The 27,205-nt window shown below is 41.5% G+C and overlaps 1 protein-coding gene across 2 annotated transcripts in view; it reads left to right on the forward strand.

The window, feature by feature from the left end:
• TBCE (tubulin folding cofactor E) overlaps positions 1 to 27,205 on the forward strand; it is a 53,248-nt gene that overhangs the window by 21,285 nt on the left and 4,758 nt on the right. For both annotated transcript variants that reach the window (XM_075924789.2, XM_075924790.2), the window contains exons 4-13: positions 2,416 to 2,608; positions 5,527 to 5,611; positions 6,916 to 7,015; positions 10,503 to 10,605; positions 13,218 to 13,294; positions 13,574 to 13,669; positions 17,931 to 17,995; positions 18,077 to 18,141; positions 26,151 to 26,303; positions 26,939 to 27,092. In XM_075924789.2, the coding sequence (XP_075780904.2) occupies positions 2,416 to 2,608; positions 5,527 to 5,611; positions 6,916 to 7,015; positions 10,503 to 10,605; positions 13,218 to 13,294; positions 13,574 to 13,669; positions 17,931 to 17,995; positions 18,077 to 18,141; positions 26,151 to 26,303; positions 26,939 to 27,092 (1,091 nt within the window). The remainder of the gene's footprint in view (positions 1 to 2,415; positions 2,609 to 5,526; positions 5,612 to 6,915; positions 7,016 to 10,502; positions 10,606 to 13,217; positions 13,295 to 13,573; positions 13,670 to 17,930; positions 17,996 to 18,076; positions 18,142 to 26,150; positions 26,304 to 26,938; positions 27,093 to 27,205) is intronic.

Consider the following 27,205-nt stretch of genomic DNA (forward strand, 5'->3'; position numbering starts at 1 on the left):
TTTTGAGTTTATTTTCAGAGAGAGTCTGTGTACTAATGATGATGTAATTTCTGATTTAGATTCTAATTGAGCCAAAATCTCAGTTGAATTCTGAGCTGTTTTTCTGGCTACATGACAAATGAAGTGAATGACTTGCATTTTTATGTCAATTTTTTATATCTTCCTATTTGTCCATTATAGCTGTAGGCACCCAGCCAGTGCTCTACATCTATGCTCTATAATAATAAAAACTGCAGTGCCCCTTAATATGCCTTTGGGGGTGGAAATGGGTTTTGCAGGAGGCCTAGAAAGTTAACACCTCTGGCTTCTGATGCACCCAGTAGAAATGGGGTACAAGGTTCAAAACTGTGGATCCCTCGCAGAGAACACCCTGTCCACAGTCGTCATTTATGTTGAGGCCTTCAGCTCGAAGGTCTCTGCTGATCTCAAGCATAATAGTATGGCTCAGGGAGACAGCAACCAGGTCCCAAACCATTTAAGGCTTCATAGATTAAAACCACATTTTGAATTCCACCTGGAAGTTTATTGGGAGCCAATGCAGATCCTGAAGCACTGGCCACATGTGCTCTAAAGCAGAATTGCATTTTAGTAAGTGGGTCATAGCATTTTTCATTAGCTTCAGTTTGTTGGTTCCATGCTGTGTAGCCTTTTACAGAGTATATCACAGCAATGTAATCTCACAGTAACAAAGGCTTGTTTAGCTATTTCATCTATTTTTTCATAAATGTCTGTAAATATTGTATCATTTTTGTTGAATAATACAGAGCTATCAAAATTAGCCAAAGTATATAACACAGACTTATTAGATTTGGTTACATAAAGTAAACAGGTGGTCCATACCTAAATGTCTAGAACAGGGTAATGAAACAGCAGAATTTGTCTGTATCTAGGACACAGAAAATGCTTATCAAAGACTGGTATATTAGACAATTATTGCTAATTAAATCTGCAAAGTTAGTGATACTTAGAAAAAACTAAGGAGTTTATTAATGGCTAACAAATCAGGACAAATATTTTTATGATATTGGGCATACATGTGGATATGTTTCCTAAATTTCTTCAAGCTGTTCACAGCTTTCATTCATTATAATGTTTGTTCAGCTCACTTTTTTTCCCATCTTGCATTTTGCTAACTCTTCTCTTATAATACTAATTCCTACCACCAGGGTTCAGAGAATCAAATTTGTATTGAAAATATAACAAAGGAGTTTAGATGCTCTTTTGTTGTGAGTATTTATTACTTTCAGAAAAGGAGTTCTCCCTTAGTAAATATAATCTTTTAAATCTTTTTTTTATATATACAGTTCTACATGAACATTACTTTTTTGAAAGGAAAAAATTGATCCATATACACACGTTGATGTCATAGAATGAATCAGAGTCGCAATGGTTTGAACTAGCTTGGTTACAATGCTAGAGATAAACCAGATGTAAATATACACATTTGTTAATCACTAATACAGTTCTAAATTCTAAAGCAGATTGAATATTGATTTGTTCATTTCAAAAGAGACTTGTCTTTGTACTATCTCATGAAACACTGTTAGAGAGATTTTTGTCTTTGGTGTTAATACAAATATTCTCTAAGAATTAATAGTCAAAGTCCTGCATATTCTGTGACAAGGTGGCAAGATAATTTAATTTTGCTGGCATTCTGGTGCAACAGATTAGAAAATCTGCAGTGGTTTTTAGAGAAATAAATGACATAGTACGATAGTCTTGTCTATTCTGATAGTCTATTTAATTTCCCGCTGTCCTCCCTTTTTCAGATTTCAGTTTACTGTAGATTTTTATTTTGAAAAACTATAACATGGAAGCTGGAGATTTTAATATTGAACAACTGATTGTGGCATCTATGTAGGATTTTGGGATAAATACATTAGTTGGATGTTTTTGATAAAATTATCAGCATTTAATGTTAACATTTAATTATAATTTTTAGGTTTCAGAGTTGGCACACCAGTACAATTAAGGCAATTCATACTGCTCATTCAGGTTTTGTAGACAGCAAGAAAACACTGCACTGCTGTAATGTCAGTTCATATTTTTAAAGTTTTCTTCATAACTGTAACAGCCAGAAATAATTGTTTACATGTGTTGTCATAATCTCATTACGTTGGTACAAGTGCTGCTAATTAACATCTACTGGGGGAGTCGGAGATTATACTGACTTCTGTTGATTGTGGTAAGGGGTGTATAATGCTGTCTGACACTTTAGAACTGCATAATTCTACACCAGTAATAGGGTAATTCCATATTTTTCTAATGTTAAAGCAGAAATAATTTAAAACGTATCAGAAAACTATACCTGAAAACTTACCACTATTTTGTATTTTTCTCTCCTCTCTCTTTTTGTGTGTGTGTGTGTGTGTGTGTAACCCCTCATCGTGCTCTCCCACTCCTGAACCTTTCCAGTCATCCTACAGGAGGATCCTTTATCCGCCCAAACAAGGCAGATTTTGGAGTGGATTTTCTTACTGCAGTAAAGAACCGCTATGGATTGAATGATGAGGAAGATGTTGAGTGTGAGAAAGAGAATGCATTAGTCATTGGAAAGAAGACTGTGGAACTTATTGGTTTTGACTCCATTATAGAACAACAACGGCAAGTGTAATTTATATATGTAAATTTGCATTATATTATGGAGGTATTGGTATTGACTCCATAGTTTAACGGTGAGTTGAACTTTGTCCATCGGAAATTCAACTTTGTTATACAGTATATGAAAACTTGTGTAGCCTCCTCAAAAATGAAACATTCGTTGAGTTTTTTTCCTGAGAATTTACAAATGAATGTTAAGTTTATGAATTACAATTAATTGTTTCCTTTAAGATTTATAGTACCTAGTGTCAGATATTTTTTGCCTTCAATAGTCTCAGTAACAGTATACGAGACTCATCAAGCCTTCCAAAACGTTAAAACTCACTGAAATCTTGTGCATTTGAATTATCTGTAGAATTAAAAGTTTTACTCCAGCAATTTTTCATAACTGAAAATTTAATCCAGTCTGAGAGTTTGTGAACCATTGCACTGAGTTAAGATTTCTGACAAATGAGAAACATTCCCTTATTGAGAATAATGGGAGGAGAGGAGAAGGGGAATGATCATTAAACCTAAAAAAAAAAAAAAAAAAATCCACATATAGCTTGTGCACAAAATTTTAGGGAGTTTTTACTGTTTGGGAAGTTGAAAGATCTCTGACCGTGCAAACAGTTAAGATTAGATTGGGGTCTCCTAATTGTGTATTTCCATAGTTTAACATGTTTGGGATTAGGGAGCTAAATTGAACCGTAACTGAATTCTCTGGGTCGATAACACTTGGTTTTTTGAGAATTGAAGCATGTTTGTAACATATTTCACCCTGAATTACTTGATCAGCATTAACAGTATTTTAACAGAGTTGTTGTCTGGGAATTATAACATGATTTTGTATTAGCTATTATCAGACTCTGGGGAGTGGATGACTTGAGCCAGAAGCATAGCTTTTGGGCATATGTTTTTTAAAAAGTTATGAGAGTAAACTTTTCATTAAACATTTATATTTAGTTTTTTTTTTCTGGAACTTTTGGGGGGCAGAGATGGGGATTTAAACATTTGTCTAGCATTGTGAACTCAAATTCAACCGCTTCATGCAAGTATAAAAACCAGAAAGTGAAATGATCTGGAGACATAAGCTAAAACTCATTAGTTTCGGTGTTCCGGTTGAACTAAATGCAACCCCATCTCCCAAAAAATCCCCATGATGAAAAGTAAATCAGATGTCATGTTTAGTTAATACAAGATGTTTAGTAGCACAGCCTAAGAATTGCTTTTAATGGCTATCTTGACAATGCTACTTTTTAAGATTATACATCCAAAAGGGAAGAAGTTGACCTTCCTAACTTCTCTATTATATCCATGTATTGTGCATTTCTTTCCAGTAGTAAACCTTATACAGGCTTAGATTTAATATGGCAGTTGATTATTTGTATATAAATTAGTGATGTTAAATTTAGATTAATCCAGTAATCAAATAGTTGATGGAATTTCCATCAACTACTCGATTAGTTGATAAAGGCAGGGCGCCTCTGCCTTTGAAATGTAGCAAGAGCCCCACCGGCTCTTGCTACATTTCAAAGGTAGAAGTGCTGTGGAGAGCATGGGGCCAGTGGGGATCTCAAGCAGTCCCCTATTGGCCCCGGTCTTCCTGCTTTTGAGACATACAAGAACCCCATGGGGCTCTTGCTACATTTCAAAAGCAGAAGCGTTGTGGGAAGTACAGGGTCAGTGGGGGACTGCTTGAGTCAGATCTCAAAAATTAAATGGGATTGTGCTTTGTTGGGGGAGAGCCACAAAACTTATTAATATAGCACCACAGTTGGCATTGTTTTATAGACTGATCAGTTATGATCTCAGTTCCTAGGTGCTCACAGTCTGACTTCAGACAAGAAAAGGTGATGACAGTCATTTGGGGGCTAGAGTAAAGGAATGTAGTTTCTCATGAGAAGTATTTGTCATACACCATAATGGTTCCATTTAAATAAATTTGTTAATGTTTTATGACTTATATGATTTGTTAGTGTTTTAATGTCTGTATCATCTCAGCTCAGTGGTAACTACATTCTGCGAATAAAAAAAATCAATAGTAGAAAACCCACAGTAACAGTAGTTAATAAATTGTCTTCCCCAAAGCTAGGGATGTGAATGTGTATACAGTTAACCAAGGAGCTTTGGCGTATCAGTTAACCCTCATGGTTACATGCATACTAGCCTTTACCCCACCACGCAGCCTCTGTATCAGAGGCAGTAGCATAGGGTGAGGCAGGAGCCTGGTGCATATGGGAAGCTAGCTTCTGTGGAGCTCCCTACTCCCCCCATGCTGCTGCCTCCCACAGAGGAAGCAGCACATGGTGGGTGGGGGGACAGGTGGGAGCTAGAGCTCATGGGGAGCTGTCCTAAATGCCAGATCCCACCTTCTCCATGTCCCTCCCCTCCCACCCCCCACGTGTAAATGTTTAACTGCTGAAAATGTCTTCATGAATTTGGGTGGTCTTCCCTTGTAAGCTGATACTGAATCAATTCTCTCCCTCCCACACATGTCATTCATTAGTCTACTGAGCAGTTAAAAATACCATTTTTTCCCCAGAAGAGACTTAAAAGCAAATGTACTGATCATTTATAATTATTAAAATTCCTGGAGCATATTTTTTACGATCCTGGATGACCTCCCCAAATTCCAAATTAGGTTACTAAATTTTGCCTACTTAAATTACTCTGTGTGGTTTAAATTGGATAGAGTCATTTATCTTTGCTGCTCTTACAAATTGTTCTGTTGTGCTGCTGTAGGCTATTACATGAGAGCTTTTCTGTGATTTAGATGATGATGATACCACTCTCTGCTAGCAGAGTTCAAATAGTAATAATTGTAAAAAGGATAAAAGGATGTGAAATGCATAGTGCTTAGATTTAATATGTAGGTGCTTTTATACAATATATAATCTGCCGTTTTTCTCTGTGTATAAATTAACATTTTTTTCATGTAGTCAGCTGAACAAACTGGTAGACATATCTGTGAGAGAATGTGCTGTGAGCCATGCTGGTCAGAAAGAGGAAATTAGCACAACGTGTCCGAGTATCCTTTTCTAAATGTATTGAATTATATCGGGGTGGGCAGTAATTTTCACAAGGGGGGCCATTTAATGAATTTTGATACGTAATCACGGACTGACTCCACCCTCCCTTTAGGGGAACAGTGTAGGGTGGAAGGGGCGTGGCTTTGACTAGTCTCCTCCCAGTGTGGTCTGGGGCCAGTGCCTTTGAATTAAAACACAGCAAAGGGCTCATGGCTTCCAGCCCCACCACTACCACATTGTCTGGCAGCTGCCCAGGGTTGCTCATGGTTCTGGCCCCTGCCAGGGTAGTACCACGGCTGTGAGCCATTTGAAAAGGATCCTGCTGCCACCTGGCAGTTTGGTGACATGGGAAGCAGGATATACATAGAAAGTGGCCAGATGCAGTCTGTGGACCAAATCTGGCCCACAGGCTGTATTTTGCCCAGCCCTGAATTATATGCTGCTATTTATATTAGGGATGTTAAGTATCAGTTAATTAACTTATCCTGGTGGGCTTTTACTACATTTAAAGTGCAGGGCCTACCATGCAGATGGTGCTTTTAAGAGGCAGCAGGGTGGGGGAGTGACTAGTCGAGTACTCACTTGACTAGTTACTTACCTCCCTAATTTACATAAATCAAACACACACCTCAAGCATTCCATGTGTATTCTGCAGACAAAAAGGGATTAAATGTACATATTTGCAGAGGTAATTTTCAAATATGTTTGTCTTTATTAAATTTAGGGGCTTAATTCAGTCTGTCTTCGAACTAGCTTTTGAATGGTAGCAATTCCAAATTAATGGGCACAAGTACATTCTTTTTAAAAAAAAATCTTATTTGGGTAACTACTATTTTTTATCAGATGCTGCATTTATTGGAGCAGTAGAAAAAATTAGTGTAGCTCTGGCCATAAAAACTGCTGCTGTTACTTGGAGAAGCATTTTATTCATGGGCATCAGGCTGTGAATATATAATCCATAATAATACATCTCATTTGTTACATATTGTGGTTATCTTTCCAAAATACATAGCAAGAGTTATGTAATGTGGTAAATTAGCAAATAAGAATTGTATATTCTTTACTCAAGACAGACTCTCTTCTGGATCTGTAGAATTGAGATGTTTTATAAATCTTGGAACTTTCTGTATCAGATTCCAAGATACAAACTAGAAGTAACTGAGTAATAGTGCCTTAATCTTAGTCCAGACAGATTTACTTTGCTATATTTTGGTTCAAGAACACAACAGTTGTAAAGTTATACCTCTGGTCTTTGAAAAAGAGTTCAGAATTCTGATACATTTTTCTTAAAGTGAATTTTCAGATATAAGGACTATAAATCTGTCAAAAAATCTGTTGCCATCCTGGGAGAAAGTAACAGATATTGCTTGTCAGGTTCAGAATCTGGAAAGTCTGGATCTCAGGTATATATAGGAATATATTTTTTGTTTCATAATTTTTCTGCATGGTTTTGTTTTTATTTTTTTGTCAATTATCTAATATTTTCCTGCATGTATACCATCTTCCAGTAGTATGTCACGTCAAGGAAAAAATTGATTCCCAAGGACACTTATGATCATGTGAAACCAAGTTCTCCAAAAAGTGTTTAGGGTAGACCATTTTGTCTTCAAATCTCAAAGTTTTAAAGGACTACAGTAAACTTGAAAATCATAATTCTGTCTAAAAAACGAGTATATATTGTTACAAATAAAGCCCCTAAGACTACAATTGTTGAAAAAAACTCCTACAGTTGTTGTGATTGCTTCTCTTTTTTTGGCTGTTTACTTCCTGTGATTGACAGTGCCTTATGTATCCTCAGTTTAATATTTTCTAGTATATACTTGAAAAGGAGGAAATAGACTGACTAATAGATTCCTTTACAACATCAAGAAGAGGGGCTGAAAAACCCTCTAATGAGTATGGATAAGCTGTTTTTAATAAATTCCAAAAAATACTATTTAAAGGGGGCTCTCTTTTAAACTAGCCTTAAAATCAAGCTGATAAGCCTTTAACTTAGAATAGTAAAAGGGCTCTGAGCAATTTCAAAATGAATATTAAACCACCTTACTATAGTTAGTGACAGTTGCATGCCTTACGGAAGTACTCTGTCATCCTCGCTGAGAGAGCTCCTTTAGTAGCTACTAGAGACTAGATACTGTTGTTTATTTTTTTTTCTTTTTTAGACCTATTTTTCCTTGTGTTATATACAGGCAGTCCCCGACTTACGTCGGATCCGTACTTACGAACGGGGCTTTTGTCGCCCCGGAGCTCACGGGCGGCGGGTTGCCACCCGTGTCCTCCGGGGCGAGAAAAGCTTCTCCCGCTCTCCCTGGTCTGCTGGGGGGGTCCAGCAAAGCCGCTGGAGCCCCCCAGCAGACCGGGGACACCCGAGCAAAGCTGCCGCCTGGGTGGCTTTGCTCATTTGCCTGGGAGCAAAGCCGCCCAGGCGGCGGGACCCCCGCCGCCTGGGCGGCTTTGCTCCTGTCCCCCTGGTCTGCTGGGGGGGTCCAGCGGCTTTGCTGGACCCCCCCAGCAGACCAGGGAGACAGGAACAAAGCCACACGGGTGGCAGGGTCCCTCTGCCTGTGCGGCTTTGCTCGGGTCTCCCTGGTCTGCTGGGGAGGGAGGGGGCGCAGCTAGTGCCCCCCCCCCCCAGCAGACCAGGCTTTTGTTGCGGGATGCCTCGGGTAGAGCAGCTGGGGTGCTGCCGGGTTGGTCCTGTGGGAACCTACCAGGCAGCGCCCCAGCTGTTCTGTCCCAGGCTCCAGATTCAGCAGCTGTTGAAACTGATCAGGCTGATTCCAGGAAGCTGGGGGCAGAGCAACTCTGCCTCCTGCTTCCTGTAGTCAGCCCCTGGTCAGTTTCAGTGGCAGCAGCTGAATCTGGAGCCAGTTCCGACTTACTTACAAATTCAACTTAAGAACAAACCAATAGTCCCTATCTTGTACGTAACCCGGGGACTGCCTGTAGTTGATAACTTGCAGGGTTTTCTCTTTTAAAGAAGGTTTTAAAACAAACCTTTTTTTCTTGAATTATGTTTAGCTGTCTTGGGACTCTCCTGGTGCCACTCCCCCCCCCCCCCCCCCCCAGATTGTACCAATATGCTTTTTATTCATGATTCTGATTTTTATCTAGAGTATCATGTTTTATTCAGAATGTCCATCTAGCAGCAAACTAAAGTATCCCAAATACTTCAAGGGTACCCAGTGCATACCTACTTTGAAGGAATGCTATTGGATCACAGTGGCAAACCTCCAGGGAAATAGCTATGGCAATGTGGACATGTCTGTACATTCCTACTGATCACATCAAAAAACCCCTCCAGAGAAGAGGAGAGGTGGCTAAGTGGGAGCTGAGATCTCACTTTTTCATGTGTGGACTTAGGCCCAATTGTGAGAAATGGGATTGGTGGGAATTAGAGATGTTTGAGTGTAAACAGCAGTTTAACTGATAAGTGGATACTTAATCATTTAATGGTGTCAGTTACTCTCAGCTAAGCCTCCTCCTGGGGAGCTGGGCCAGTAAGGGCTGGTGGCCCTACTCCTGGGGAGGCTTTGCTGTGTGCTGTGCAGTATAAAGCTAATGTTTTTTATTACAAAGCCCACAGTGCATGTAACTGCTGAGATTTTCAGCAGTTAAACGATTACTGTGTTACGCTATTTTAAACTTCCCTAGTGGGAATGGGAAGTTAGGAGACTTTATTGCAATCTAACTTTATTTGTAATTTTGAAGAGAAAATTGGAGCATTGGAAATGTATTCCTTTTTATGTTTTATATGACGCTAGTAGTGTATTTATTAGATACAGTAGAAAGTCAGCGTTGCGAACACCTCAGCAATGGAAATTGTTGATAACTGAACAAAATATTATGATCTTTCAAAAGTTTACAACTCAAAGCTGTATTTAAGTCTGTGTTTAAACTTTATAATGCAGAAGAAAAATGCTTCTTTTAACCATCTTAATTGAAATGAAACAAGCACAGAAACAATTTACCTTGTCAATTTGTTTATATAGCTTTCCATTTTTTAAATAGCTTACCTTTAACACAGTATGATAGTACTGGTTCCAAATGAGGTGTGCAGCTGACCAGTCAGTTTGTAACTCTGCGGTAATTGTGTGTGCAGTAATTGTGCGCGCACATACTGACTGAAGAGGCTTGAGACTTGGAGCTATCATTGAAGAGCCTGTTCTCAGGAGAACAGCTTCTGACAGGGCTCCATTTTTTTTTCCATAATCCTTGTGGCCATGGAATTTGCCACAGAATTATGTTGTGAAATATTAACTTTTATTTAAATAAATAGGGCAGTCACTGACACAGGCTCTAAGAAAACCTCCAAATATGAACTGATACTTTGTGGTCAGTGGTCTGAATTTGTGGGCAGATAGTGCAAAGCTTGTAGCATGGGGTGGCAGCAGGCTCCTAGGAGCAGGGCTGGGAGTTGCTGCACCCTAACAGAGCAGAAGAGGGGAAAACTTTTGGCACCAATGTATGTGGCAGGGACACACACCTATGTTGAATGGACATGAGCAACACATCTCAAAGAACACCAGTTTCCCACCTTAATGCATCAGTGCATAAACTAAAAACATAAGTGAAAACAAACATTCTCTTCTTTCCCCCCCCCCCCAAATACCCAATGCTATCAGACTAGCAAATATAAGGAACTCAGATTTGAATAAAATTGGCAAAGAAAGAGTTTACATTTAAACTACCAAGGGATTTTTCTAAATAAATTGGAAAATTATTTAAATAGACGCAGTCCTTGACAATGTGTGTCTCTTTAATGGAATAATTGTATGTATTCCTTTTTTGTTTTGAAATATGTAATTGTAAATTGGTGATTCAGTGGAATACTTTAGTTAGGTTTGTTTATAATACAAAATTAAGAATTTGTTTATTCCTTTAAAACAGTGAAAACAAGATGAAATTTCCATCTGTTTCTGCTTCTATAGCCTGTACACTTTGTAAATTGAAGCTTCTGGCACTTAATCAAACTGGAGTAACATGGACCGAGGTAATGAGCTTCTTACATTTTATAAAATAAATTGTTTTTATATGCTAGTCATTTTGTTTCATGGGTCAGTAAAAACTTAATAGGGGCTTTTACACTAGATCATACAATCTTCTAAAGTGGAATCTGAGCTATATTAGAGAAAAGATGCACCAGTATAACAAAATCAATCTGAAATTGTTGTTTCATTGGTATGAAGCCCTAATGCAGACACCCTTAAAGCAGGTTAAACTCACTTAAATTTGTAAATTACTGAATTAAATAGTCTCAAAGGGGGTAGTCCTATTAGTTTGTAACTTTAAAAATGAAGTTTAAAAATGAATACTCCTATGGCACTTTAGAGACTAACCAAAAAAGTGTATGTGTGTGTGGGGGAGGGGGCGGGTATTATGCGCTTTCATGGGCAAAACCCACTTCTTTACTCAAGTTCATCACATCTGAAAGCTCATGGTACTATATATATATTTTGTCAGTCTCTAAGTGTCACAGGACTACTCATTCTTACATTTTTTTTAATTGAATAGGTTTAGCTTAACTAAAGTTTAACCTTGTTTAAATGTGTCTACGTTAGGGAGGTATGCTAGTATAAATTGACTTTTATATGCCAGGGCAACTTTTCTAATATAGATCAGTCCTAAAACAAAATAAAAAATGCTCTTTGAACATTGACTTTTTTAGAGCTATATTTATGTGACTGAGGAACTTTGATATAATCTTATTGAGAATACAGGCAGTCCCCGACTTACGCGGATCCGACTTATGTCGGATCCGCACTTACGAACGGGGCTTTTCTCGCCCCGGAGCTCACGGGCGGTGGGTCGCCACCCGTGTCCTCCGTGGCGAGAAAAGCTTCTCCTAGTCTCCCTGGTCTGCTGGGGGGGTCCAGCAAAGCCGGTGGACCCTCCCCCCTCCCCCCCCCCAGGAGACCAGGGACACCCGAGCAAAGCCACCGCCTGGGTGGCTTTGCTCGTTTGCCCGGGAGCAAAGCCGCCCAGGCGCAGTGGCTTTGCTCTCCGTCTCCCTGGTCTGCAGGGAGACGGGGAGCAAAGCCTTGGAGCACGCCCGCAGCGGGACAGCCCAAGCGTGCCCGGGCTGTCCTGCTGCGGGCGTGCTCCAAGGCTTTGCTCCCCGTCTCCCTGGTCTGACCAGCAGACCAGGGAGATGGGGAGCAAAGCCTCGGGGCACGCCAGCAGTGGGACAGCCGCAGCGCGCCTGGACTGTCCCGCTGCCCGCATGCTCTGCGGCTTTGCTCCGGGTCTCCCAGGTCAGCAGACCAGGGAGACGGAGCAAAGCTGTGGAGGACTTGGGCGGTCCTGTCTCCCTGGTCTGCTGGGGGAGGGGGGTGCAGCTAGTGCCCACCCCCCAGCAGACCAGGCTTTTGTTGCCTACCCCTGGGGTAGAGCAGCTGGGGGCTGCCGGGTTGGTCCCGCAGCGCCGCTCCGGACCAACCGGGCAGCACCCCAGCTGCTCTGCCCCAGGCGTCCCCAAGTCAGCCGCTGCTGAAACTGACCAGCGGCTGACTACAGGAAGCCCGAGGCAGAGTTGCTCTGCCCCGGGCTTCCTGGAATCAGCCGCTGATCAGTTTCAGCAGCAGCTGACTTGGGGACGCCTGGGTTTCTTAAGTTGAATCTGTATGGAAGTCAGAACTGGCATCCAGATTCAGTGGCTGACGCCAGTTCTGACTTACATACAGATTCAACTTAAGAACAAACCTACAGTCCCTATCTTGTACGTAACCCGGGGACTGCCTGTAGTTCTGTAGTGTAGTTTTGGCATCACTTTGTATTGTTAGTGTTTTTAATATGCTTGTGTTATAAAGGAGCTGACAAACATCCAGTAGTATAACAGAGAATATTTCTCTGAACTCAGATACAGCATTGGAAAATGTCTTAGTTGTTTGCACGTTTCCAGGCATGAAAATTGCTTTTCCAGTTAGTGACCTTCGTCTTATATCTTGTGTACACTAGAAAAATGACCCGTTGCAGATGAGGTGCTTTAGCAGTAGGTATTTTCCTAACATCATCTTGGCCTAAAATCAAACCTGCCTTTGTCAGAAATAATTTTGTGCGTTAGATCCTAACCAGGGCTATCGAAGTAATCTTGAGGTTTCTAGGCTAAGCCAATTTGACATGATTTCATAGAAAATAGCAGAGACATTTCAAAGTCCTTTATCTTAGAAAAAGCTTGGTTTGGCTAGCCTCAGAATTGTTCCAAATTCTTGAATCCATAAACCAAACATGAAAATCCAATTTCCTAACAGGCTCACAAAGAGGGAGAGGATGGGATGACACTGTATCCTAAAGCTACCGTTTACATGGCTGTGTTGTCAGTTTCCCTGCAGCCTTTTCTTTTTAAAATATGGATTCCAGTCCAGTAACAGAGAATTCTGTGGCCGTGTGAAATCCTATTGACTTCCATTTGTGCAAGCAGATGAGCAACAGGAACAGCAGTATAATTACTATTAAATAGAAAGTGTTAATGAAATAAGCAGTATTCCAGGTTGTTTATTTGAGATGCTTATGGTTACTTAGAACCCACTCACAGTAAAACTTTTATGATGCACAGATTGACCTATATAAGTTATACTGCTACACTAAATGAAGTTTTCCTATTAGGTTCTTCTGTGTGCTCCAGCGTGGCCAGCACTTGAAGAATTGTACCTTGCTTCTAATGATATTACAGTTTTAGAAAGGTATGAGGTTTAGCTTTAAATGCTAAAGTCATCCTTTTGGGATGAAAATGCGGTATGCATAAAGTTATGTGGCATGTCTGATAACAAAAATCAAACTAAATTCCAGTAATGGGTTAAATTACCATTACCATTGTAATCTTGCAGTGCAGATTTTAACATTCTGTGTTATTTGGGACACTTACGTGTGAACACTTCGATTTTATATTATAATTGTGTCTACATAAGTGTAAATATTTTGAAATTATTTAAAACATAATTGCATTTTTTTTAATGCTACAGACCCATTAATGTTCTACAGACCTTGAAATTGTTAGACCTTTCAAACAACCAATTAATTGATGGAAATCAACTGCAGCTAATAGCATATCTCCCCAGGTAATTGTTGAAAGAACTTTATTGTATATTCTGTGTCATGCTTTGTAAATTGATTAATTCACATATGCTGTGTGGTTTGAAGCATGATAATATTGCTTTGCAAGTAAAGGTTACAGAATTTTGAAAATGAAGGGTTTTTTCTCTTTGTGGAGAGTATCTGAACTATTTAACATAATGTAGGAAAGGATTTATTTTATTTTAATGTTTAATTAAAGATTGCTGCTGATTTAGATGGGTGATTCTTTGTTAGTGGATACATAATGTCGGGGGAATATGATAGATAAAATCATCTATAAAATCATGACTGGTGTGGAAAAAGTGAATAAGGAAAAATTATGATATTTATTCCCACAATATAAGAACTAGGTGTCACCAAATGAAATTAATAGGCAGCAGGTTTAAAACAAACAAAAGGACGTTTTTCTTCACTCAGCAGACAGTGAAGAAAAGTTCAACTTGTGGAACTCTTTGCCAGAGGATGTAGGGAAGGCTAGAATTTTAACAGGGTTTAAAAAAGAGCTAGATAGATTCATGGACATTAGGTCCATCAGTGGCTGTTAACCAGGATGGGTAGGAATGTATCCCTAGCCTGTGTTTCTCTGGAAGTGGGAGACAGAGGAGGGCTCATGTGAGGATTACTTGTTGTGATCCCTCCCTCTGGGGCATCTTGTGTTAGCCACTGTCAGCAGACAGGATACTGGGCTAGAATAACTCAGTATGGCCATTCTTATGTTAGTTGTTGTTAAATGCATTAAATAACTGCATATGATCACACACTTCCTATATGTCAGACTGATTCTGGAGAATGATATTGGGCAGCATGCTGAATAGTTAATACCATGATAGACATGCAGTCAACCAGAGAGGTTTAATTGGCTGGCATCTCTTGTCTATTAGCCATGGAGATGGAAAGATCTCACACACAGATTATTCCTGTCTTCTCTCCTTTAGGGTGTGTTTCTACATAGCACCCTAAATTCAAAATAAGATATGCAATTTGTGCAACGCCAATTGTCTATTTCGAATCTGTTTCAAAATAACACACCATTTCGAGCCATCCCTTAACCCTCATGCAACAAGGTTTATCGGGATAGTGAAATAGCGCACCTATTGAAAAATATTTCAAAATAAGAGGTGGCTTGTGTAGACTCGGGGTAGTTTTTTGGAATACTGGAGCCATGCAGTGTAGACATAGCCTTTGTCTTTAAAAAAAAAAAAAAAAAAAAAAAAAGGTGATCAGAGTGGAGGCAGAGCCTCACTTTTAATACCTAAAATGGCATGGAAGAAAGTACTTACACCCACCTCCTTGTTCCTCTCCTCAGTTAACACTAGGATTGTGGCTGCACTACCAAGCCTTTGTCATCACAGCTAAGTCAACATAACTCCCTTGTAGAGATGTAGCTTACACCAACAGAAAGTTTTCTGCTGGTATAGAAACACCGTCTTCCCATGTGACATTACCTATATCAACAGAAGTCCTCATCTGTCAGTATTTCTGCTTCTGCAGTGGGGATTTTGTCAGCAGAGCTGTATTAATCAGGAGCATAGAGTTTCACATCCCACAGCAGCTATGCCAATACAGGTTTTAAGTATAGACCAAGCCTAAGAGTTTGTCCACACTAGGAAATTTACCAACATACCTGTGATAGTGTAAGTATTGCAGTTCTTCCCTGGGTGGATGCTCTCTTTTGGTATTAAAGCCATGTCTACACAACTAGATTAGAATGAGTTTATTAAGGTTAATTTTTTAGCACTCAGGTTTGTAAAGTTTGTATATTCTCACTGTGCAAATGAGGTCAATAGTGTGCATCCCTAGTAGGATGGGTACCTTTGACTCTGACAGCAATGCACTGTGGGTAGCTATCTTACAGTTCCTGCTGCCCCTTTGCATTCATGTTTAGGTTCCCAGTGGCTGATGGGACAGAAATATTGCAGTTGGTGGCATGAATACATGTCGCCAGCTTCCCATAGTGTACTTATCTCTTCTCTCCGTTCCCCACCACTTGAAAGGAATGGCAAACAATTTTTTTGTGCCCTTTTCCCCCTGGTATACATGCAGATGCCATAGCAGGGCAAACATGGGTCCTGTTGAGCTACAAACTGCTATGGCAAGCATTGCAAACACCTTGCGCGTTATGCTGCAGTATGTCCAGAGCCTAGCTAGGAGCTGCTGGAGCAAGAATGTGAGGCAGCAACACAGACAGATGTGCATGAAACCGTAGAGTGAAGCAATTGGCATGTACTCGTGGCAGTCGATTCTGATGACGCAGTGGAACGCTGGTTCAGGTCCCGTGAGACCAGCGCAGACTGCTGGGACCACATAGTTATGCAGCTATGGCCAATGAGCAGTGGCTGCAAAAATTAGCATGAATAAGGCCACTTTCACTGAAATTTGTAAATTGCTTTTCCCCACCCTGAAGTGCACCAATACCAGACTGAAACCTGCTCTGACAGTTGAGAAACAAGTGGCAATAGATTTATGGAAACTTGCAAAACCAGACAGCTACCCATCAGTTGGGAATCAGTTCGGAGAGGGTAAATCTGCAATGCGGGCTTCTGTGCTCAAAATAGCCAAGGCAATCGATACCCTTCTGCTCAGCGGGATAGTGACTCTGGGAAACATGCAGAACATCGTGGATAGCTTTGCCGATATGGGGTTCCCTAACTCTGGTGGGGCAGTAGATGGAATGTAATTCCCTCTATTAGCAGCTGACCACTTTGCCCAAGAGTACAGAAACCGCAAGGGGTACTTCTCTATGGCATTTCAGGCCCTGGTGGATCACAAGGGCCATTTCACAGACATCAACATGGGATGGTTGAGAAAGGTGCATCGTTAGGAATGCTTGCCTCTTCAAAAAGCTGCAAGATTAAATTTTCCTCCCACAGCAGAAAATTACCATTGGAGATGTTGAAATGCCTATAGTTATCCTTGGAGACACAGGTTACCCCATGCTCATGTGGCTCATGATGCCATACACAGGCAGCCTGGACAGCAATCAGGAGAAGTTCAACTACAGGCTGAGCAAATGCAGAATGGTGGTAGAATATGCTTTTGGATGTTTAAAGGAAAGGTTTAGCAATTTATTGACTAGGTTATACCTCAACAAAAGCAACATTCCCATTGGTGTGGCAGCTTGCTGTGTGCTCCATAATATCTGTGAAAGTAAGGGGGGGAAATATTCTGGTGGAATCGGGGTGGGGGGGAATTGAGGCTAATAGCCTAGCCACTAAATATGAGCAGCCAGATACCAGGGCAATAAGGAGAGCACATTGAGGAGCACAGCAAATCAGAGAAGCTTTGAAAACCAGTGAAATGAATAACCAGACAGTGATATTGCAGTTGTGTATGTAGTTCTTAATAAGGTGCTCCATGTATTAAGCATGTTGGCCTGTAAGTCCTCTTCCAGCCCCCTCTCCTCCCCAAAAGAACACAAGCAATAAAAATCCTGCTGTTCAGAAATCACACACTCTCTCTCTCTGCTCTGTTTCCTAAATAGAAAAGGAATTCAGGGCATGAGCCTAAGGGGGGAGCAAGGACAAGTAGCATATTACAATCCCCCTGTTCAGCAATCATAGCCCTGGGAATGACAGCCTTCTGTTCTAGAGACAACCCTGGGAGTTGAGTTCAGGCCTGCTCTTGACTCTTCCCTCCCTCCTCTTCCCTCCCCCACATTCTAGGGTGCCTGGTGTAGTAGTCAGGTATCACCGGTGGGGTGTCCTGGCAGGTTTCCGCTTCCCACATCTTCCCAGTGGTGGCTGTGAGGCTCCAAGCCTACAGACGCTTATATAAACAAAGCTCTTGTATCCCTGGCTGGGCCTGCGACCTAACTTTGAAAACCCCTGCTGTAGTGCATGCTTTAAGAATTTTTCCACTTTTCTGAAAAGCTTAGTGGTCTTTTGTAATAACATCTTAGTACTTACTGTGCTGAGCTGGCATGAAATGCCATTTTGCAATTGCATATATGATTTAGGGAAAAAATACTGGGCCGTAAAGGAGTAATAAATTATTTTAAACAAAAATCAAGCCATTTAAAGATTAGTACCCTCAAAGCAAGCTGTTATTTTGAAAGCTTGCATCTGCATTGCTGCCCTTTCCTAAATGCCTTTTAAACGTTGGTTACCAGCTGTGAAGTTCATAACAATGTTCTTTTAAATCACAAGGCGTGGTGTCAAAGGGCTTAAAAGGAGTTGTATCATGTAAAAACGTCAGTATTTTTATAAAAATCTTTTTAACGGACTTACTTGAATGTCTGAATTTCAGATTAGAACAACTAATTCTTTCAAATACTGGAATTTCTTCTATATGCTTTCCTGATGTTGTATTTGGTAAGTAAAGTACACATTGTATTAAATTTCTGTATTTTAGATCTTCACGGATGTCTTCTAAATATGTTTTTCTTTTCCTAGGATGCAAGACTAAAATGTTTCCTTTATTACAACGTCTTACAATAGATGACAATAAAATATCACAAGTAAGAGAGATTTTGGTGATTCTTTTTCTCATTTAACTTTGCTTAATGCGAATTAGTAAAATTGCTTTTCAGTTTTCTCTGGTCACGTATCATATAATGGAAAAAAAAATCTTACGTAAAATTCTTTGACCAGCATCTAGCTTTAGTTAGATTTTTAAAAACTCAGCTTTCAACAGAAATGCTTTCTTGGGATTTTTTGTTTAATAAATTGCAGAGAAATATGTTTCTGGCTTTAAGCTGTTCCCGTTCATTGAATGGAATCCAAACACCTCAGCATTCTTCTAGTGTTTGAATGACTGAAAGTGAAATTGGCAAACTAGAGTTTCACTGTGTTGGGCTTTAGTGAATTGCAAAAAATAAACAAATGACGAAAAATTATCAGATTTCAAAATGTTTTTTCAGCATTAATAATTTATGTTGGTCATATTCAGGGCTCGCCAAACTGTGGCAAGCCCTGCTTGCAAGCCGCTCGCAAGCATGCACAGATCGCCCGAACCTGGCTCTTCCAGGTTGCAATCTACTCGCCATGGGCGAGTAGATTGCATTATTTGTCGAGCCCTGGTCATATTAGTAACAGATATAACTGGTGAAGGGAAGAATGGAATTTTATCTAGACAGTGTCCCTTCTTTGCTCTGGAAGAAAACCTAAAAGGATGTAGGCTGGACTTGCATGTTATTTAAATGATGGGGGGGGACTCTATCCTGGGAAGAAGTGACCTTGGAAAAAGGTTAGCGATTCTGGTGGATAATCAGCTGAACATAAGCTCCCAATGTGGCACTATGGACAAAAGGGCTAATGCAATACTTGGATTAACAAACAGAGGAATGAACTGAGAGGTTATTTTGCAGTGGCACAGCTACTGCTGCTATACTCTGTCCAGTTCTGGTGCGCACAATTTAAGAAGGATATTGATCAATTAGAGGAGGTTCAGAAAAAACAGCTATGAAAATGATTAAAGGGTTAAAACTATGGCTATGGTAACACTCAAAGTGTTCAATTTAAATATATCTGAAAGGGAAGATTAAGGGTTGACATGATTATAAGAATCAACATGGGAAACAAATATTTAATAATGGGCTCTTCAGTCTAGCAGAAAAGTGTATAACACGAGCCAATGGTTAGAAGTTGAAGCTAGACAAATTCATACTGAAAGATGTCAATTTTTTACTGAAAGTAATTAACCATTGGAACAATTTACCGAGGGTCATGGTGAATTCTCTATCACTGACCATTTTAAAATCAACACTGGATTTTGTAACATCTGCTTTAGGAATTATGTAGAGGAACGTCAGTGTTTATATAGACGTTTGGATGAGATGATAGCAATGGTCCCTTCTGTCCTTGGAATCTAGGAATTGTCTAGCACAGTGTTTCTCAACCTTTTTTTTTTTTAAATAACGTGACCCTTTTAAAAAAAAAAAAAGTACCCCCAATACTTACTTTTCAGACATACACAACTTTTTTCTATAGTTGAAGCACATTTGTTTAAACAAAATTGTAGCCGGGCAGGTGGTGAAATTTTTGGGTGTAAAAAGTAAAAAAAATAATAAAACTAAACAAATTCATAAGAATGGCCGTACTGGGTCAGACCAAAGGTCCATCTAGCCCAGTATCCTGTCTACCGACAGTGGCCAGCACCAGGTACCCCAGAGAGGGTTGACGGAAGACAATGATCAAGCGATTTGTCTCCTGCCATCCCTCTCCAGCCTCTGACAAACAGAGGCCAAGGACACCATTTTATCCCCTGGCTAATAGCCTTTTATGGACCTAACCTCCATGAATTTATCCAGCTTCTCTTTAAACTCTATTATAGTCCTAGCCTTCACAGCCTCCTCTGGCAAGGTGTTCCACAGGTTGACAACACGCTGTGTGAATAACTTCTTCCTTTTATTAGTTTTAAACCTGCTACCCATTAATTTCATTTGGTGTCCTCTAGTTCTTCTATTATGGGAACTAATAAATAACTTTTCTTTATCAGCCCTCTCCACACCACTCATGATTTTATAGACCTCTATCATATCCCCCCTCAGTCTCCTCTTTTCTAAACTGAAAAGTCCCAGTCTCTTTAGCCTCTCCTCATATGGGACCCGTTCCAAACCCCTAATCATTTTAGTGCCCTTTTCTGAACCCTTTCCAAGGCCAAAATATCTTTTTTGAGGTGAGGAGACCACATCTGTACACAGTATTCAAGATGTGGGCGTACCATAGTTTTATACAGGGGCAGTAAGATGTTCTGGGTCTTATTTTCTATCCCTTTCCTAATAATTCCTAGCATCCTATTTGCCTTTTTGACCGCCGCTGCACACTGTGTGGAAGTTTTCAGAGAACTGTCCACGATAACTCCAAGATCTCTTTCCTGATTTGTCGTAGCCAAATTAGCCCCCATCATACTGTACGTATAGTTGGGGTTATTTTTCCCGATGTGCATTACTTTACACTTATTCACATTAAATTTCATTTGCCATTTTGTTGCCCAATCACTCAGTTTGGTGAGATCTTCTTGGAGTCCCTCACAGTCTGCTTCTGTCTTGACTATCCTAAACAGTTTGGTGTCATCTGCAAACTTTACTACGTCACTGCTTACACCTTTCTCCAGATCATTTATGAATAAGTTGAAAAGGATTGGTCCCAGGACTGACCCTTGGGGTACACCACTAGTTACCCCTCTCCAATCTGAAAATGTACCATTTATTCCTACCCTTTGTTTCCTGTCTTTTAGCCAGTTCTCAATCCAAGAAAGGACCTTCCCTCTTATCCCATGGCCATGTAATTTACACAGGAGCCTTTGGTGAGGGACCTTGTCAAAGGCTTTCTGAAAATCCAAGTATACTATATCTACTGGATCCCCCTTGTCCGCATGTTTGTTAACCCCTTCAAAGAACTCTAATAGATTAGTAAGACAGGATTTCCCTTTACAGAAACCATGTTGACTTTTGTCCAACAAATTATGTTCTTCTACATGATTCACAATTTTATTCTTTACTATTGTTTCGACTAATTTGCCCGGTACTGAAGTTAGACTTACCGGTCTGTAATTGCCAGGATTGCCTCTAGAGCCCTTTTTAAATATTGGTGTCATGTTGGCTACCTTCCAGTCATTAGGTACGGAAGCCGATTTAAAGGATAGGTTACAAACCACAGATAATAGCTCAGCAATTTCCCATTTAAGTTCTTTTAGAACCCTTGGATGAATGCCATCCGGTCCCGGAGATTTGTTAACATTAAGTTTTTCTATTTGTTCCAAAACCTCCTCTAATGACACTTCAATCCGGGACAGTTCCTCAGATTCATCACCCACAAAGGACGGTGCAGATTCAGGAATCTCCCCAACATCCTCAGCTGTGAAGACTGAAGCAAAGAAATCATTTAGTTTCTCTGCAATGGCTTTATCATCCTTGATTGCTCCTTTTATAGCTCGATCATCTAGGGGACCCACAGGCTTTTTAGCAGGCTTCCTGCTTCTAATGTACTTAAAAAACATTTTGTTATTTCTTTTTGAGTTTTTGGCTAGCTGTTCCTCAAAATCTTTTTTTGCTTTTCTTATTACATGTTTACACTTGATTTGACAGTGTTTATGTTCCTTTCTATTTATCTCACTAGGATTGGACTTCCACTTCTTGAAAGATACCTTTTTGTCCCTCACTGCTTCTTTTACATGGTGGTTAAGCCATGGTGACTCTTTTTTAGGCCTCTTGCTATGTTTTTTAATTTGGGGTATACATTTAAGTTGGGCCTCTATTATGGTGTCTTTAAAAAGTTTCCATGCAGCTTTCAGGGATTTGGCACTAGTCACTGTGCGTTTTAATTTCTGTTTAACTAACCTCCTCATTTTTGTGTAATTCCCCTTTTTGAAATTAAATGCCAGGGTGCTGGACTGCTGAGGTGTTCTTCCCACCACAGGAATGTTGAATGTTATTATATTATGGTCACTATTCCCAAGCGGTCCTGTAACGGTTATATCCTGGACCTGATCCTGTACTCCACTCAGGACTAAATCGAGAATTGCCTCTCCCCTTGTGGGTTCCTGCACTAGCTGCTCCAAGAAGCAGTCATTTAAGCCATTGAGAAATTTTATCTCCGCTTCTCTTCCTGAGGTGACATGTATCCAGTCAATATGGGGGTAATTAAAATCCCCCATTATTATAGAGTTCTCTATTTTGGTAGCCTCTCTAATCTCCCTCAGCATTTCTATGTCAGTATCGCTGTCCTGGTCAGGTGGTTGGTAATATATCCCTACTGCTAATTTCTTATTATTGGAGCATGGAATTTCTATCCATAGTGATTCTATGGAACATGTTGATTCACTTAATATTTTTATTTCATTTGATTCTACATTATTTTTCACATACAGTGCCACTCCGCCACCCACCCGGCCTGCTCTATCCTTTCTATATATTTTATATCCCGGTATGATTGTGTCCCACAGATTTTCCTCATTCCACCAGGTTTCAGTGATGCCTATTATGTCTATCTCCTCATTTAATACGAGGTACTCTAGTTCACCCATCTTATTAGTCAGACTCCTAGCATTTGTGTACAAGCACTTTAAAAATTTGCCACTGGTTATTTGTCTGCCCTTCCCTGATGCATTGGATTCCTTTCTATGCGGTTGTTTGTCAGCTCTGGCCCATGGTTTGCCCTCTTTCCGACTACAGCTTAGAGAATCTCTATCAACGGATTCTCCTCTAAGAGAAGTCTCTCTCCGATTTACGTGCATCTCTGCACCAATCGGCTTTCCCCCATCTCTTAGTTTAAAAACTGCTCTACGGCCTTATTAATGTTTAGTGCCAGCAGTCTGGTTCCACCCTGGTTTAGGTGGAGCCCATCCTTCCTGTATAGGCTCCCCCTCTCCCAAAAGTGTCCCCAGTTCCTGATAAATCTAAACCCCTCTTCCCTACACCATCGTCTCATCCACGCATTGAGACTCTGAAGCTCTGCCTGCCTATCTGGCCCTGCGCGTGGAACTGGAAGCATTTCCGAGAACGCCACCATAGAGGTCCTGGATTTCAGTCTCTTTCCTAGCAGCCTAAATTTGGCCTCCAGGACATCTCTCCTACCCTTCCCTATGTCATTGGTACCTACATGTACCACGACCACCGGCTCCTCCCCAGCACTACACATAAGTCTATCTAGATGCCTCGAGAGATCCGCAACCTTCGCACCAGGCAGGCAAGTGACCATACGGTTCTCCCGGTCATCACAAACCCAACTATCTATGTTTCTAATGATCGAATCACCCACTACTAACACCTGCCTCTTCCTAGCTGGCATTCCCTCCCTAGCAGAGGTATCCTCAGTGCAAGAGGATACCGCAACATCCTCTGGGAGGAGGGTCCCAACTACGGGATGGTTTCCCTCTGCTCCCATTAAATGCTCTGTTCCCTTGAGATTTTCATTCTCCTTAAGAACACTGGGGCTCTCAGACTGGAGGTGGGACAGTACTACAGTGTCCCGGAAAGTCTCATCAACATAGCTCTCTAGCTCCCTTAGCTCCTCCAGTTCAGCCACCCTGTCCTCCAAAGCCCAAACTCGGTCTCTGAGGGTCAGGAGCTCCTTGCAACGGGTGCACACATACGCCACCCGCCCACAGGGCAGGTAATCATACATGTTACACTCGATGCAATAAACGGGATAGCCCCCACTCTGCTGCTGGGCTTCTGTCTCCATGTTTGTAATGAATAAGTTTAAGTACAAACTGGGATTCTTTTTAAACTTCTGGAGTATAGATTATTCTAAGAGTTAGGTTTTAAAGAAGGACACAAGTCACTCGTGCCCTCTAAACTCCCTCTCCAAACTCTCCTGTTACCTGTTCCTGGTCGCGCTCTCCCTGGTCGCTGAGTCACAGGCTTATATAGCTCTGGTAGCCCCTCCCCCTGACTGAGGCTCAGCCAATTAACAGAGGCTTCTAGATTTCAAACCTTTTAGAAGCTCCTTCAAACAAACAAACAAACCAAACAGACAAACACAAGCTCAGCACACTGCAAATAACTCCCCCACACACAAACACACACTCCAGACAGCCACTTACCACAAGGGTCCCATTTTTACTCCTCTTTTACCTGGAGAACTCCCTCTCCAAACTCTCCTGTTACCTGTTCCTGGTCGCGCTCTCCATCTCACTAAACTTCAGTTGTTGACGTACCCCCCAGACTTCTCTCAAGTACCCCTAAGGCAGTGAGTGGTCTCCAACCTTTTTACACTCAAGATCACTTTTTAAATGTCAGAACAAGCCAAGATCTACTGCCCTATCCTTCCCCCAAGACCCCACCACTTCCTTGAAGCCCCGCCCTCTCGATTCTCCTCCTCTCCATCACTTGCTATCCCCCGCCCTTATACACTCTACACTGCCGCTTTTTCGATTCTTCTGTAGGAAGAGGTTTTTCCAACATTTGGCCTGTCTAGACTGGACCAAATGTCAGAAAAACCCCTTCTTTCGGAAGCCCCCTTATTCCTCGTGGAATGAGGAATACAGGGGTTCCTGAAAGAGCATGTTTGCTCTTCCACTAAAAAAAGCAGGAGAACAAACACTTCCCTGGATGTGGAAGAGTTTTTCTGGGATATCTCTGGAATCTTGGAAAAATTTCTGCAGTCTAGCTGTACCCTCACTGGATTGAGACAGGATGTGTGGGCTCTGGGGTGGGAATGAGGGATTTGGGTGTGGGAAGGGGTGAGAGGTGCAAGTTCTGGGAGGAAATCTGGATGCAGGAGGAGGAGGAGAAGGGGATGCTGGCTTGGGGAGGGGGCTCCAGGCTGGGGAGTGTTGGGGTACTAAGCAAGCCACAGGCTTGTGGATGTGAGGGTGCAGGAATTTGGGCTGGGGTACATGAGGGGTGTGCGTGCGTGCAGAAGTGTTATGATGCAGCAGCCAGATGGGGGGCTTGTTGGCCAGGCTTCATTTTTAAATAAAATACTATGTCAAACACAAAAAATTCTGCATTGTCTTTCTTGATGAGAAGGGCAGGGAACCTGTTTTGAGTCAGGGGTCACTGACCCACAGAAAAGTCTGTTGGGGGCACACAAGTGAGATGCAAAAAAATAATTTTCAACCCCCCCCTCCTGTCTCCCCCCCCCCCCCCCAAAGCCTCACTAATGTGGCCCCAACTGTGCTGGTAGGAGCCGAGGACAGGGTACTGGGGAAAGGTGCTAGTGGGTGCTGGGGCAGGGGACAGGGTGCCAGGGTGGAGACAGGGTGCCAGTGAGGGACAGGTGAGAGGGGACAGGGTTCTGCAGCAGGGGACAGCACACCAATGGGGGCAGAGAGTCCCCTGCACCCGCTCCTCCCACCTGCAGAGGAGGGAAGCCCTGGCACATGCCTCCCCCGGGGACGACTCCGAAGCCGTGGTGTGCACCTCCTCTGGGGACTCCGCCCCTCCCCCCACAAGTTCCCAGCACATCACAGACCTGGGGGAGGGGAGCAGCCAGCACACTTCCGGAACCCCCGGAAGTGGTGCGCAGCTGCAGGATTTCTGTCCAATCCGCAGGAAGCCGGCACTACCTCCATTGTCGCTGGAGGTAGGTAGCGGGGCTTCTTGAGGTTGGGGGCCGAACGCCTGGCGATCGACTGGTCGAGCCCTCACGATCCACCAGTCGATTGCGATCGACGGGTTGGTAACACGGCCCTAAGGGTACTCGTACCACTGGTTGAGAAACGCTGGTCTAGCATAGGGTATGTCTTTCCCATTGTGTCTGACTTGTCATAGGGGAGGACTGTGAGATGAATGAATTTACCATTTCTGCAGAATATCTGTGTGATACTGTCCATTTGTTTTAAGTGTGAGCCTGAATCATGAGTCTCCCAGTTATTAGTGCCACACTGTCATAGAACAATTTTACATTGAAGCTGGAATAAGAACTTAAAAGCAGGTAAGGAGTTGCAGAATTCAGTGTGGGAAGGATTTTCGACTTAGTTAACAATAGTGTGTTGGTGATGTGGTGGTTTTGTTTTTGTTTTCTCCATCCCAAACAATGGTGTTCTACGGCTAGCAGTATTACTCTTTTACTGTTCCAGTGGTCATTCATCAATGATCTTGACAAGCTACAATGTTTGCAGTCACTTAAGTGTCAGAATAACCCTTTGATGAGGACAGAGAAGTATCCAGAGACAGTGAGGCAGCTTATCATTGCCAAAATAGGTCAATTGAAGGTTCTGAACAAATCTGAGGTATGTGGTGTGTTTTTGTTTTTTTTTTTTTCCAACTAATCACACACAGGGCTCTGGAAAAAGTGTCTCTGTAAAAGCATGTGGGACAGTGGGAGGGTGTCTCAATCAGTGCATGTGTGTATCTAGAAACTTTCACTTTGAAAACGGGGAGAGTCAGGAAACCCTGGATTCTGTTTTTGGCTGTGCCATTAACTTCTTGTAACCTTGAGCAGGACACATGGGATACATTTTTCAAAAATCCTAAGTCTTATTTGTTACAAATAGATCTTTTCCCCACAACATAGGACTTTTGAGTTAAACAGAATAATTGAAAGTAGCTTCCATTTTTTTTCTGGGACGTTGAAAATATAGAGAACTTGCAAAACCCCATGACTTATTCTACAATTAAGAAATCATTGTGCTCTTTGAGCTTTCATGCCTCATGCTGTTTTCAGACTTGGCACAAACATCATTGAATAAACTGCGTTTGAATCAGTTGTGGGAGTTGAGATTTTTTTCTGGAATCTTTGCAGTTTTATAAGGTGCTGAACACATACACAACTACTATCTAGGAATCTTGACGTTTAAAGGATCCTGAACTTCGGTGGTTTGGAATTGTAGTTTAGTGACACTGTGTTTTGTACTTGTCAGTATAGGTCTTTCCTGATGAAAGAAAGGGAGCAGAACTTGACTATCGCAAAAAGTTTGGCAATGACTGGATAGCAGCTGGTGGAAATCAGAATCCAGATGAAAACAAACCAAATGAGGAATTTCTTGCTGCCCATCCTAGGTACCACTTACTCTGCCTTAGTAAGTACAGTGGAGGTGAAATGAAGATTTCCTTGTTTTTAGTGTACAGTATGTCCTTTTGTTTGGGGGCCTTGATTTCCACCATAAAACAGTCCTGTGCTGTCTGAGCAGTC

The sequence above is a fragment of the Pelodiscus sinensis genome, chromosome 3 (assembly GCF_052426305.1).
Source record: "Pelodiscus sinensis isolate ZL-2025 chromosome 3, ASM5242630v1, whole genome shotgun sequence".
Taxonomy (NCBI): domain Eukaryota; kingdom Metazoa; phylum Chordata; order Testudines; family Trionychidae; genus Pelodiscus; species Pelodiscus sinensis.